At 39.6% G+C, this 14043-nt stretch overlaps 1 protein-coding gene across 1 annotated transcript in view; it reads left to right on the forward strand.

The window, feature by feature from the left end:
• The first annotated feature begins 685 nt into the window (after positions 1-685).
• epha4b (eph receptor A4b) overlaps positions 686-14043 on the forward strand; it is a 162270-nt gene continuing 148912 nt past the window's right edge. The window contains exon 1 of the mRNA XM_041802821.1: positions 686-857. Coding sequence (XP_041658755.1) covers positions 740-857 — 118 coding nt within the window. The 5' untranslated portion in view covers positions 686-739. The remainder of the gene's footprint in view (positions 858-14043) is intronic.

Here is a 14043-nt window from a genome sequence, read left to right on the forward strand (position 1 = left end):
GTTAAAAACTAGCACAAATCAATAATTCCAACATCAGAACCCAGTACTAGTTTGACACACTTTTCAGCTCCAAAATGAGGTAACTGTTAGCCAGAATGCTAGCACCCATGCCAGTGATGTATACACATGCATTGACATCATCAATAAATCACAGCTTCGGAGGGGCTCAGTCAGTTCTGAGGGTAACCTTGCCAGGGCTGACATATAAACCATCAGGCACATTCTGTGGACATTTTTATTGTCCACAGACTTTTTGTGATCATCAAATAAATTAATTAAGTATGAAAAGTGCTTAATCACCAAATCCTATAAAACGTTGAGTACTGTGCCATCTATTCCCAGTCATTAACACTGAAGCTAAACTGTGATGTGTGCAAGTCCTTGAAAGGGAAACAAAATGCTGATTTTGTCCTTGAAGCTTTAGTGTAGTTCATGTTCCTAGGCATAAACATCTTTGTCTTTACATTCAAAATTATGTTTTTAAATTCTATGAGCCGAAATGTGTAGTTTTTACAGTGTAACCTCGCGTGAGGAGTCACCAAAGGCTGCTCCACCACCCGAGAGTCTGTCAGCTGATTGACACGACTTGGCTGACTGTGGATCCTCCTTCCCTCTCTCTCTCGCTCTCCCGTCTTCCCCTCTCCTCTCCTCTCTGCTCTCTCTCCTCAATCGCAGGGCTGCGCTCACCGACTCGACACCGCCGACAGGGATGCAGCGAGGGCGCAGCGCAGCCTGAAAAATGGCACCACCACGCGTACTGTGGATCTATCCATCCTTTCCCCTCCTGTCCTGCTTGCTTCTTCTTTTTCAAGCGTTGTCGCTGAGTCGAGCTTTACGGAATTACCCAGAAAATGAAGGTGGGTGCCCTGACGGGGTCGTGTGTTGTGTTGTCTTGTTGTGTGAGTGCGCGGCATTGGATGGGGAGCCCGGGCATCCCGCGGTTCCTCTCGCCGGGGAGGGAGCGCTCTAAGGCGGCGTTGACTCCCATTAAGTGTTCGGCTCGGTTATGAATCATGCATTAAGAAAAGCGGAGAAAAGGGAGGGAAAACACAGTTGGTCACGTTTTTTTTCTATTCCGAGGATATTGACATTAAATTTGTATGACATATACACACAGGCAGCTCTGCCATGCTGAAGATAGAGGACCCTGATGTGGACATTTTTACTTTCTGACGTTTCATTAATCCGCAGAACTATTTTTCTTCCTTTTAAGTCGCCTAACTTATCATATAACACAATTAGGCCTGAACAACATTGACATCTCTGCCAAAATCTTTCTTAATTATAGATATCTGTATTAAAACACTGTGGACTGCTTCAGTCTGCAAATGAGGAGCAGAGATTACATGAAATTTGTCACACGCTGCTGCTGAGCCTCTCTCACTTATTGTATTAACATTGATGCTCAGCCTGAAATGAGCCCATGCATCCAGGCACTAACTACTCCTGACTGCTTGCTAGGCTGAATCATGGAGGGTCGGTTTGCTTAATTTGGTGGGAAGTGGCACTAAAAAGAGCAACAAGCAAAAGTTAGTGGGATATCAAGGGTTGGCTCAATTGTGAGCAACTTCGAAAAATTTGGAAGCATTTTGTTTTTCACCCAGGAAGCCTCTGTGTTCGGCAGAAACAGCTGTTCAAGGCGGAAGGACACCTAGCCAGTAGCGAAGCTTGTACTGCCACAGTGCTAAACTCAGAGGCTTTCTGGGGGGAAAAATAAAACACTCCAAAAACTTGTGAGGTAGCGTACAGTTGAGTTAACATTTTTTTTTTTTGGCCATTTTTACCTTAAACTTGATAAACTGTGTGGTGAAACTGTAGCCATCTGCTAGCTTCTCTGTTTGAGGGGGCAAACCCTCTCTGAAACCACTGGAGGCTAATGCCCCTACTAGGATCATGGTTATTAAGCACAGTAACTCATCAGTTTTTATTCAACTTAAACACTATTAACAAATGAACATAAATGGGTGAAAAACATGTCAAGCTGTAGTATATAAGAAATATGAAAAAAGGAATAGATAGGCCAAAATATCAGGTATGAATTGAGCATAACATGGCATGTGACCTATTATGTTCAGTCATGGTTATCTTGTTTCCATGACCGTGGGAAGCCAAAATTGTGATTGAAATCAAGACCCAGTACTAGTTATTGTTATATCAGAATTTACCTTTGAAGGGGTACTAGTTCAAAAAGGATTTTGATGCTTGTCTTGATAGCATGGCACAAAAAAAGAAGTCATTCCCCCCTTCATTTTTTGACTTCTTGTTTTCAGTCAACAAAAACTGCAGTGTTGCTGGTGTATTTGTGCTCTGTAGGCATTCTAAAGGAGTTTGCTTGCAATTTTTGATGGACCCTATCAAGAATATGTTTCTCTTTTTAAATGCTTTGGTCCTTTTTGATAATCTTAAGTCAATAAAGTGACAGAGCTGGTCACAAATGTCGACTTCTTTGCGTCCAAACTCTCCAAATTAGACCCACACACTGACAGACCACACAAGCCTCCCATGATACCTCCTGTGTGTTCGTACACATGGCGCTGAATGTATGTCACAGCCCTGAAGAGTTTGCACAGAACAAAGGAGGCTCCTGAGGATAGATAGGGAGCGAGAGAAGGAGGAGGAGTGTTTTTGAACAGCAGGAGACGACATGTGAGGGAGACACGGTGCTGAAATATTTATTAAAATGAGCAGGAGTGATGAAACCGACTGGAAGCTGCAGGAAACTCCTGTTGATTTAGATAAACAGATGAGAGGGGGGCATCTTTATCTGTGTTTACATGAGATTTCCACAGGTGACTGAAAGGTTAGAGACAGGTGTCTGACTCTTTCATCCTCTGCTTATTTCTTCATCCTGCTGTGTCACTCTTTTGGCCTAATTGGCACCTTTCAGTCTCAGCCTGTGCGTGCATGCGGAGAGTATGCGTGCATGTGCCCCCAATGGGACAGTAATCCATGAAAGCCATTTTTGTCCGCTACGCACTCTACATCGTGCCTTTATACCTTTCGGCCCTGCCAGTTTTCCTGCTGTGACTGCCCGCTTAGCAGAGGGATTGCTCTCTTTTGTGGCAGTGTGTGTGTGCGAGTGCGTGCCTACCTTGTGTATGTCTATGAGTGTGCATATTCTCCACCCACGCATCTCTGTATTCGTGTTATTCCAGGAAATCCTCCCTCTGAGTCTGTCTGGTTGCAGAAGCGGGGCTGTCATAAAAAGCTGAGATACAGCTCTCAAGGCTCAATTAAGAACACAGGCCCTTTGATAGAGCTGATACTGTTTGCAAGGGAAACAGTGTTAAGCTGTCAACAAGCTTAGTTTACTACCAGAGCTGTTCATGTGCACCAGTATAGTCAGTATTTGTGAGAAATATAGCAGTGAGAGTGGACATTTTTTGGAGAATAGGTGGCCATGCTTGAAATTGCTGCTAATTGCAGACAAGGGAACATGAGATGAAGTGGAAATGGGTTCATTCAGAAGCTGCTGTGATGAAGAGCCTCTTTTAAAGGTCTTTGTTGAAGAGCAGATAGAGTAGTGGAGGAGTTTTAGTGTACCAGCAGAGGGAGCCCTACACCCCATTCTGTCTGCACCCTGAGGGCACACTGATGTAAGAGCAGGGTGGGTGCTCACAGGTCTCCCACGGTTCCTTTTTGTCCCACTGTCCGCATCCCCAACTCTGAACACAGAAACACAGCATGCGTCTCTTTTATATGTTGTTTTTTGCACCTTTTGTCCTCCTTTCCTTTTTTTTCTTTTTGCATCCTCCTCATGCAGAAGCCGGCTGGGGAGACGAGCATTCTTTCTATTTTCAGGTCTTCCCACTGACTCTAAATATACCCCCTCAATCCTAGAAAAAAACACGGGAGCAGCACAAATAGAGAGCTGTGCTTTCTTCTACTGTGAGTGTATGTTTATTAGAGTGTATAGAGGTGAATGAAGGATTTAAGTACAGATTCTGCCTGAGTGAAGAGTGCCAATCCATTTATACTTAAATTAATAAGAAGAGAGGGCTGACTTTTAATTCTAACCATTTAAAGCTTCTCTGAGTAGATTTTTTCTTGATATTAAACAGGCTGAGATGAATTCTAATGCTTTGAAATGACCTACAAAAGCAAACAGGATTACTACAAATCAAACACACTATTACTACATGTTTTTAGAGTATTGTAGTCTTGTATGTTGCAGGGTCGGCGCCGCATTAAGTGATTTCTAAAGCAGATTAAATTTTTTTAATGTGTCTTTTTTCCATCTCTTTTTTAACCACAAAGTGTTATTTTATACTCTGTCAGAATAATTTGGTTTAAAACTAAGTATTAAAAACATAATGCTCCATTAAAGGAGTTCTGTGGTGTCTGCTTTATTAGCAGTATCTGACAAAAATACCTCAAGTGCAACTCACAGTGACTCTTTAGTGTGAAAAACATGCTTTTAATAGTGAGCTGATAAATGCCTCATCTGACAACCTACTGTTGGGATGACATGCATATAGAATTACTCATGAGAATAATCTCTGAGCCTGTCTTGTGTGCTTTTTTAGGTCACAGAGAGTGTTAACAAATGACTTGTATATACATATAAATATATCAGCACATTTTAAAAGTAACTTTTTCTGTTACATCTGTTGATAAAAGAGTTAGAGTATTTCTGCCTAACTGAATATCAAAACCCTTTAACCTCACGTTCCACTTTTCGGTTGTAAAAATGATATATAGCAGTACGCCTGTTTTTGAGTGTGCCTAATTTACAGCCCATAATCTGTAACACAACAGCCTGATAACACCACTAACAGATCACTGGCATCTAGGGCTGTCAATATTTATCTACAGTCCCATTCGAATTTCATTTAATATTTTTTACAGATTTCAAATTATATTTGAATATTTATGCACATTTTATTAACACGTATGTAAAACGTTCAGTTGCTTCAATCACCGTGTAGTTACACGAGGCGATCCACGTTTTCTGAATCAAGAACAGAGTGTTTTTTATTCACTATAGTCCCACCCATGGAGAAAACTCTCCGCCCTGACGGAGGTGCCTGGGATGCACAGGCAATGGTGTGCCAGCTGGGACAGGAAAGGATACCTAGACCCGAATGTTTTCCACCACGACTAGTGAAGTCTCACTTGCCAAATGACCACCCTGGCGATAAACATCCCCAAACATCTGCAATGGCGGCCATTGCTGCGCCTCCATGTTTTGGTGTGCAAACTTTATAGTTCATCATGTCACGTCATGTGACGAAACATTTGGTTCCTACACCTACATATGGGTGAAGCAGAGGCCAAAGAGAGAGGGGAGAGACACAAGAACGATTAGAAACAGCAAAAATATGTAAAAACACGCTCAAATAGTAACTTCAGCTTTTGAATATGAATGAGTATTTAAATATTCAAATTATATTCTAACCCCGAAATTCATTCCAACAGTCTTACTGGAATCTCTATTTTTCATTATTTTGATTTTTTTTCATAAATCACTACTTTTGGTCACTCTTTCATCTGTCAGTGGGTCTAACAAATTTCAAGCCAATAAAGATGCCTACTTTTGAAAAATACATATGTTTTTTAAATTCCCTGAAAAGTAATGATTTCAGAGCTATGACGTTTTGGCCTGACACCAGCGAGACGTAAAAACCTTTACAGCTCTTTAACTTGCTCACAATCTGATAACAAACTGAGCAGAGGCATACAGAATCATAAAAATGCTGTACGTGATAGTCGTGCATAAGGGGACGGCTGCACAACTGTTTCAGTGACAGAAAAACAACAGGGGCTTTTAAATTTACATTTCACTGTGATGTTGTTCTTGCCCCTTTCCTCCAAAAATCCGGCATAAAGAGGAGAATCCCACCGTGTAATGCTGTCCTCTTTGCCATCTCACTAGCTCAGTATGCTAGTGAGATTCGTGCACAGACACAGTTGTGTTTGCTTTCCGTTGCTGCGTGACAACACAAGAAAGAAATTAGGGATTTTTTTCAGTATCGGATCACTTTTATGAACAAGGTAGCTAGGAACGGATTACTTGAATGATAAAAATAGCGTGTTAAGCTGCTCGCTATAACAAAAAAAAAAATCTTAGAACTCTAACGGACTTTGCAACGATAATCCTCAACACTGGTGTGGATAATGTGTCGTGACAATCATCCTTAGCTGTGAGAGCAGAACAACATGGCAGCCACAAAAAATCATTAAAATGACGGAACACGAAGTTAACATGAGACATCACAGCTCAAAAAAGTAATTGGTCAGACTCCTCTCTTTCTCAGGTAACACTGATCTGTATCATTTGCAGCTAAAATGATCACTAAGGCTTAAACATACAGACTGGAGATTCGGGTTTGACTTAAGTTACAGCTCTCATTTATTTACGAATTTAAAGCTCCTCTGTGGAGTATTTTTTGTTGTTATGAAACAGGCTAAAATGATCACCAAGGCCTTCTGTTGTATAAATGTATGTATAAAACTGTTGTTTTATACATTTTTATCATTGTTTTGCCTGAAAGAAGTTTCCAAAATCGCACAGGAGCTTTGAGCAGTTTGTTTTTTCCTTTGCTTTATGGTGGCTGTTCATTTTCATTTCTGTCTAATCTAAATGTGTACATATTTTATTCCTTTCAACAAGTATCAATATTAATACTAAAGATGAGTGATATGCTTATATAAACAAATTATCCCGGATAAGTCGAGGAAAAACTACAAACTGTGTGAAAAATATGGCCCATATTATAGTATGGAGGTTCCTTTTAATCTGTAATTGGCCTTCAGTACACCCTCACAGGATTGGCCTCAGGGTGCTTAGAGAGAGGAAACTGCTGTATTGCTTTGTAAGGTTAACATGAGGGTGAGCAGTTAGTGCAGAAGCAAGCATATGTAAAGCTTGCCCTCTTTCTTATGATTCACACAAGATCCTGACTCTGGTATAATGTTGGGTCAAAGGTGGCCTCTGGTTTAATTGCTTTAATCTATAATGGTTGCTTGTAGTTATCGGCAGAACCATACCTCATTAAGTGTGTGTCAGCGTGTGTATATGTGTTCGTCTCAGTTCTCACACGAAACAACCGTGACCTTGGACAGGAGAGGATATAGATCTCGGTTCTCATCAGGGAGAGACAGCAAGCATGAGCACCCTCCTGTTATTCTTTTCTACCTCCTCCACTTTAATCCCCTTCTCTATTTTCTATCAGCCTCCATCTCTCTCCCTGCTTGTTTTTTCCTCTTTAGCCTTCGTTTTCTCTTCCCTCTTTTTCCATTTCTGACCTCCAGCTGCAGTGTAACAGTTGGACAGGAACCGAGAGCCATGATGGAGCGGCTATTTGTGCTTAACCAGACCCTTAAACACATGGATATATGTGCGCATGCATGCACACCCCCACACGCACACTCATGCTATCGTAATGTACGGCTGGGGGGCAGTTTGTCGGTCTTGGTCCAGAGAATCGTGTCACGTATTCCCGGAGCTTCCTGATAGATGGAGTTATAAATACAGCTCAGTGACAGAGAAGGATTCTGCTGCGAGGGCTTCACCTCGTGGATTCAGCATGTGGGCGTGGGTGGGTGTATGTGAGGAAGAGAGAGAGACTGGAATTACAGATAAAAGACAAAATACAAATCCACAGGAGAGAGAATCTGTGAGACAAAGGAAAAGTGTGAGGGGGAAAAAAGAACAAAGACACAGATGTTATAAACAGAGAACGCTCTATTGAGCAGAACACCCAAAACAGCACCCATGGAGCTTTAATGATGTGCAGTATGTTTTTTTTTTTAATATATCCCAGTCTAATGTATTTTTTCTGTTTTGGATTTTGTTTTTTCGTTGTTACTCGGTGTCAATAGATCGATCCCATGTTAATGTATATGCTAAATATGGATCGTTTAGCTCAGCCATGTTTAGACTTTACAAAAGGAGAAAGCAACTTAAAGGTCATCTTGCAACCATACTATCAATGCACATAGAAAAAACCTAACAAAAGCCTGTACAAATTTAATTTTTTAAATACTCTCTTAGTTTTTATTTATTTTCTATATTTAATTTGTATACATTTAAAGCAAAGATTACCCAAGTCAAATTTCTTCTTGCTTCAGCATGCTTAGCCAATAAAGCTGACTCTGATTCATCTATCTAGGCAACCCAGTGATGGTTTTTTGGAAGGGTAGAACATAAAAAAACTCTGAGGGTGTTTGGATGAATGTTCTCTCTATCATAGTAATTACGGGCCAATCAGAGCAAAGATGTGACGTTGTAGGTGCACTCACCCAGGAAGTAAACTACAAAACCCTTTCATTGTGGTTCTTTGCGCTTCTTTTAAAAAAGAAATGTGGTCCACTTCTCATAAAACTGCCACTATAGCTGCACCAATCATAATCTCTTCACCAGATGCCATGTTTTCAGGCTTGCAGTACACCTAAACTCCACCTGTAGCTACAGCCGTGTTCTCCTCAGATGATGCTGATTGGTCCATTGATTTTCTGACTAGGAGCAAGCATTTCATACCTCAGGTTTGCAATATGAATCAGTTTAATGACAGACATGGAATCTGACCAATCCACCTGCTTTGCAAGGTTATGGAGCCTTGTTTAGTGATTCTTGCCGGTTTGCTATACAAGTCAATTCTGGTGAATTACCCTCCATAGTGGGAATCGCCAGAGACAATTTGATTCAATTCAATAAGATACACACTACGAAACGATACAATATGTTGCTGTACGATACGAAACAAAAAGCAATACGATATGAAACCATACAATACGAAATGATATGAAATGTTACCTTTTCTCAGGTTAAAAGGTATTTTGTCCCATCCCTGGTTTTACTGTAATGTTGTAGAAAGTAGGGCTGGGAAATTAATCGCAAATTAGATTAAATCGCAATATGGCCTGCTGCAATTTTCTTTAATTTAAAATGTGTCAAAATACCAGTTTAATACATCAATTTTTGCAGCGGCAGAGATTTTATGCACATTATGCAAGCATTCAAGTGTAAATTTTTTTATAATGGTTTACAAAAATCCTCCTTTTTTGTGTTTCAAGTTTGTTTTTCTTAATCAAATTGAGGGACATAACAATGGCAATGCCTTTGAACAAAGCAAATGACATCACATTTGCAATATGACCAAAACTAGTTCGCTCGCTCTGTCTAAAACTGATAAAGCTTCACGAAAGTCATACCCCACCTGTGATCATCTGGTAGCCAGCCGCACCTCTCCCACCCCAGCCACCTCCTTTATAGCTTAATTTAAAGCTTGTAGCATCCCCATATTCAGATTCATGCTAATATGGATTAATTGCCTATGGAAATAATTTCATTGTTTTCAATACACATGGTCTTACTTTTGGAATTATTTATTGCTTTAATTTGTCGAAAAATACATGAGATTAACCCAAGAATATTTGCATATTAAACTGCAATATTTGTGAAAAAAATTGCAAAATTAATGTGGAATGTAGAAAAACAGGCAAATATCTCAAAATGCTGCTACTCCTAATGAATTTGAAAAATGAGACATATATATATATATATATATATATATCTCAAGTGCTACATGAAAAGAAAGGTGGATATTTAAGGTGAAAATCCACCATTTTTCCCTTAGAGTTCCTGTGTTTATTTTAATCGTCTCAAGCCTCCCTGATTTGCTTTGCATAATTACAGCTGAACACATTATTGCAGTTTCTAGGTTGTCAATTAGGGTTAACATATGTCTTTACCAGCTTGAATTGAGCTCTAACAGTCTTTGGTTTTTCAGGCTTGAATGGTTTCTGAGTTCATTAAAGTCTAGAGAAGCTTCTCTGATCGCTGTAGTGAAGTTTTAGAGGAAAAGGGCCCCCGCCATTTCTCCTGACCCCTTCCCCCTCTGAACAACTCTCTAACTGCTGGTCAAATCACTGATCACTGGGCCTTGACTGTTTCTACCCACCACTCGAACTTATTCTCCCGTTCTCCCTCGAATCCTTCAACTGCTCCTCCTCAATCCCAGATCTGCACCCCCTCTGTCTTGACCTTTAATTTTGCTAAATTGAATTTGGTTGTTTCCCTACCTCTCCCCCTCATTCTGTTTTTCTCTTCTTGTTTGCTCTGTGGACTTGGCTGGTGCAGCTGCTGTGAAAGGCTGATTTAACCAGCTTTATAAACAAACAGCCGAGGATTTGGGTCAGTGGCAGATAGAGTATGTGTGCTGACCAGTGCTCCCATCTTGTCTCTGCTGATGACCAACTGTGGAGGTATATTTTGTTATAAGAAGGGATGCTATTACTGCAGATGCATGGGGAAGTAAAAGATGGTGTTCAACAATGTATATACAGAGCAGATTCATAAATGTGATATTAGTTTATGTACATCTACGTATGCTTTTCATGACTAAAACTGCACAATATCTTCTTTTTCAAGCTGTAAATTACTGTCTTTTAAAGTCCAGTTGTAAGAAATAATCTGTCTATGCTGTAAAATATCTTGCTTGAGAGACAATAGCACTGAACCTTTAGCATTGGTCGGTGCTCTTTAAGTTTACCTAAGCTAACAGCTTCATATTAAAGTGTAAGAAAGACTTTACTGTCTAGGCTGGAAGGTAACCAGACATATTCCTCATTTGCAAGATAGGCCTAAATGTAAAACTCCACATCCCATCAACTTTGGTAAAATCAAGCCAAATACAACAAGCAGACTTATTTGGACTGCAAAAATCTAGAAAGAGACAGAGACTAACTAAAGACAACCTTTCTGTGCACACAAAATATTAGCACTCACTGTGCTTAGTTTAAAGGGAGGGTGCTCCACACAAGAAAAAGGAGCACATCACGGCATAAAGCATAATAATGGTTACTTTGATTATCTTGTTTTAATGATTGTGAGAAGCTGAAATAATAATCTAATTTAAAACTCAATAAATCACCCAGCACTAGTCAGCTGCTAATTTTTTATCAAATTTAGCTGTAATGAAAAAACAAGAAAGTCTGGTGTTAGACTATTCATCTCTGATAGCCAATCTCACAGACTGTTCATCTGAGAAAATTTTATCTCAAAATTGAAATAAACGCTTAAAGTTTCACAAAAAATTGCTTTAAACTTCCACTTAGTGTAAGAGTAAGAGTTAGAATACCAGAAGTTAAAAACTTGACCTGCAAAATCTGATTACAAAATGCTGAGCAATACTGTAAACAGTCTGCCTGCAGGGAAAAGCTCCTCCTTCATGAAAACACTAACACAAAAAGCGAAGCTAACGTACATTCCTTAACTGTGTCAGCTGTGTGATAACAATTCTACATAGCTATGTAGCTGACAACCTGAAGCTAAGCTCACAAAGCAGCTAAGCAGACACTTTATCTACATAGCTTGGTGAGCTGTTGCTACATTTGCTAGAGCTCATGTTGCCAAAGCTAACCTAGTTATAGATAATATAGCCACTTAGCTAATGCAGCTAAAGCTTAGCTTACTAAGCAGCTGTGTAAACTACTTAGCAAGCTGTGTAAACAGTCAGTGTGAGGGGAAAAAAAGTGTGTCCTCCATGAAAACACTTTAATATAGCAGACGTTACATATGTAGCTTGCTTAGGAAGGTAAGCTATATAGATAACATAATTACTAGGGGTGGGAGAAGAAAATCGATAAGGCATAGTATCGTGATATTTTGTCTGGTGTTGTATCGTCTTGTCAACCAAGTATCGGTTTTTACAAATAATTGCTAAAATGAACTGATGTCTATGATAATGGAAAAATAAAATCAATTGTTTGGGCAATCGTTTGTCCAGTGAGGGCGGCAGAGGTGAAAGTCATAATGCAGGAGAAAGTTAGTACAACAAACATGGCAGGACCAGGGGAAGGACATTAGGAAGGCAAGCAGGACACAAATACATATAAAGATGGACATGACACATGAGGTTTGCAAGGAGTGCTACATGAACACAAAATACTGTGGAAATACGACAAACATGAGGGCAAGACTAATGCAAAATCAGCTAAACATTTGAAAAAATGGGGCCACTAGTGATTCCCACCCCTAATAGTTATGTAGCAAAGCTAAAGCTCACAAGCTCATTGATATCTATACTAACAAAGCTCCTAAGCTAATTTAAGCTACATAGCTACGCTAGCTTTAGCCTTGTGTGATAAAGTTCATGTTGCAAAAGCAAACTTAGCTAACTTCACTTATGTAGTGACGTTAATTACGTAGCTAGCATAGCTATGTAAGCTTTAGCTAAAACTAATGTAGCTAAAGCAAGCTACCATATGTGTCACCACTTCTAAAACATGTCTGTACATAATTTACGCCCAGATTAGACCTCTGACCTTTTTCTGTTTCATTCATGAAATGTAGGGTTTGAATGTGTTTATTTCATAATATAACTGCCAGATTTTACACCACTCTTCTGACCAGAGGACAGTCTTGTTTGTATCTACTAACATGATTTTTGATTGTGAATAAAACTTTTTATAAGTAGCTTTTAAGTTTCTTAGCTACCTTTTTATGTTCCAAATTATTCGCTTTATATTTTCCTCTTTGTCGTATTTATTTGTTTACCTCTTTTTTCTTTACATTTTTCCTGTCAAATTCAGAAAAAACATTCCTAACATTGCACAAACATTAGCTTAAACATAGACCTATGTTGGTTAGCATAGCCAATATTGAATGCAGAAAACAGGTTCAAGCTAACAAATGTTGCAATGCTAGTTTGGGTTGTTTGGCTAGCATTTGTTTGACAGTATGCTATCTTTTTAGCCTCAGTTTTTAATTCCTCACAATACAATAAAAAACATAACGCATGTGGAAAATTAAAACCAGTTTGACATAAAAATAAATTGCAATACCTTTTTAACTAGCATAGGGTGTTATCTGCCTTTGAGGTCTCTTGTGGGACGTCAGTTGCACCTATACAACTACAAAATTCAAGAAAACATTGCTTGTATTTCCTTTTTCTTGTCGGGAAATTTAAATAAATTAATCATATAAATTCATAAATTGACTTAAATAGTAGAAATAAAACTAAATTGTAATAAATCTTATGTATCTTGATACATGTCATGCCATGAATTGACCATCTCCTCCTTCATCCCTATTTCTGAGCTAGTTATGCTTGAACCTCTGCTCTATTTGATAGTGCTGATATCAGGGAGAATTGGTTGAACTTTGATTGACAGGGGCAGCAGGGTGGGCAGACAAGCAGCCAGCCAGACAGACAGCCATGGTTGTTGTGTTTGTATATGTTATATCAGTGTTTACCCACAGCAGCAGACATGTCAGAGCACACTTTTATCTGACATGTGATTTGCTAACCGTCTTCACTGTTGCAGCTCACCCCTGAGATCCCCGTCCAATTTACCCTCCTGTGACCAACCACTGTGTGACAGATGTGTGAGTGCACTTGTGCCATCAGCAGGAATGTCAAAAAACTAACAAAGCACAAAAAGGTTACAAAGAAGGCCAAAGAAAGAAGCACACCCACACACAGAGACTTAAAAGAAAGAGCCTCCTGGAGAATAAGCCATCCCGTGTCTTATTAAGAAAAAACTTTATCTTGCACTCTTCATTCACTCTATTCACTGCACAAGCTTTTTTAATTCACTTCTTTAAATGAATGGTGGGATGCGTCACAGTTCGAGCATGTGTGGAGGCGTATCTCTATCAATCCTCAAGGTCTCTGGTGTGCATGCTCATGTGTGAGTGTGTTATGGTCAATAGGACTGAGTCTGTGTTTGTTGCTCTTTGGCCTTAATGAGTTGCTGGTATACTGGTGGATGACGCTTATTAAAGAAAACAAGTGTATGAATGTGACTGGGAGTCATAGTTCAGCCATGTAAGCAGTCAACCACACACATATGCAAGCACACACATTCCTGAGTCTCTTCAAGCGACAAACTAGGGCAGTACTCCTGTCACAGTCTGTCAGAATGGCATCTTTTCTGTTCTGCTAAAGCTGCCAGTATATATGAAACAGCAGAGTAGGCTAATGTACTTCCTGTCACGGAGAGAGAGGGGATTGGTCTAAAAATGCAAGCTCAACAATGTACACTCCACACAAGAATGTTTTTACAAAAATTCAGACATTTTTTTACCATCTGCTT

Source organism: Cheilinus undulatus, linkage group 13, assembly GCF_018320785.1.
Source record: "Cheilinus undulatus linkage group 13, ASM1832078v1, whole genome shotgun sequence".
Classification (NCBI taxonomy): Eukaryota; Metazoa; Chordata; class Actinopteri; order Labriformes; family Labridae; genus Cheilinus; species Cheilinus undulatus.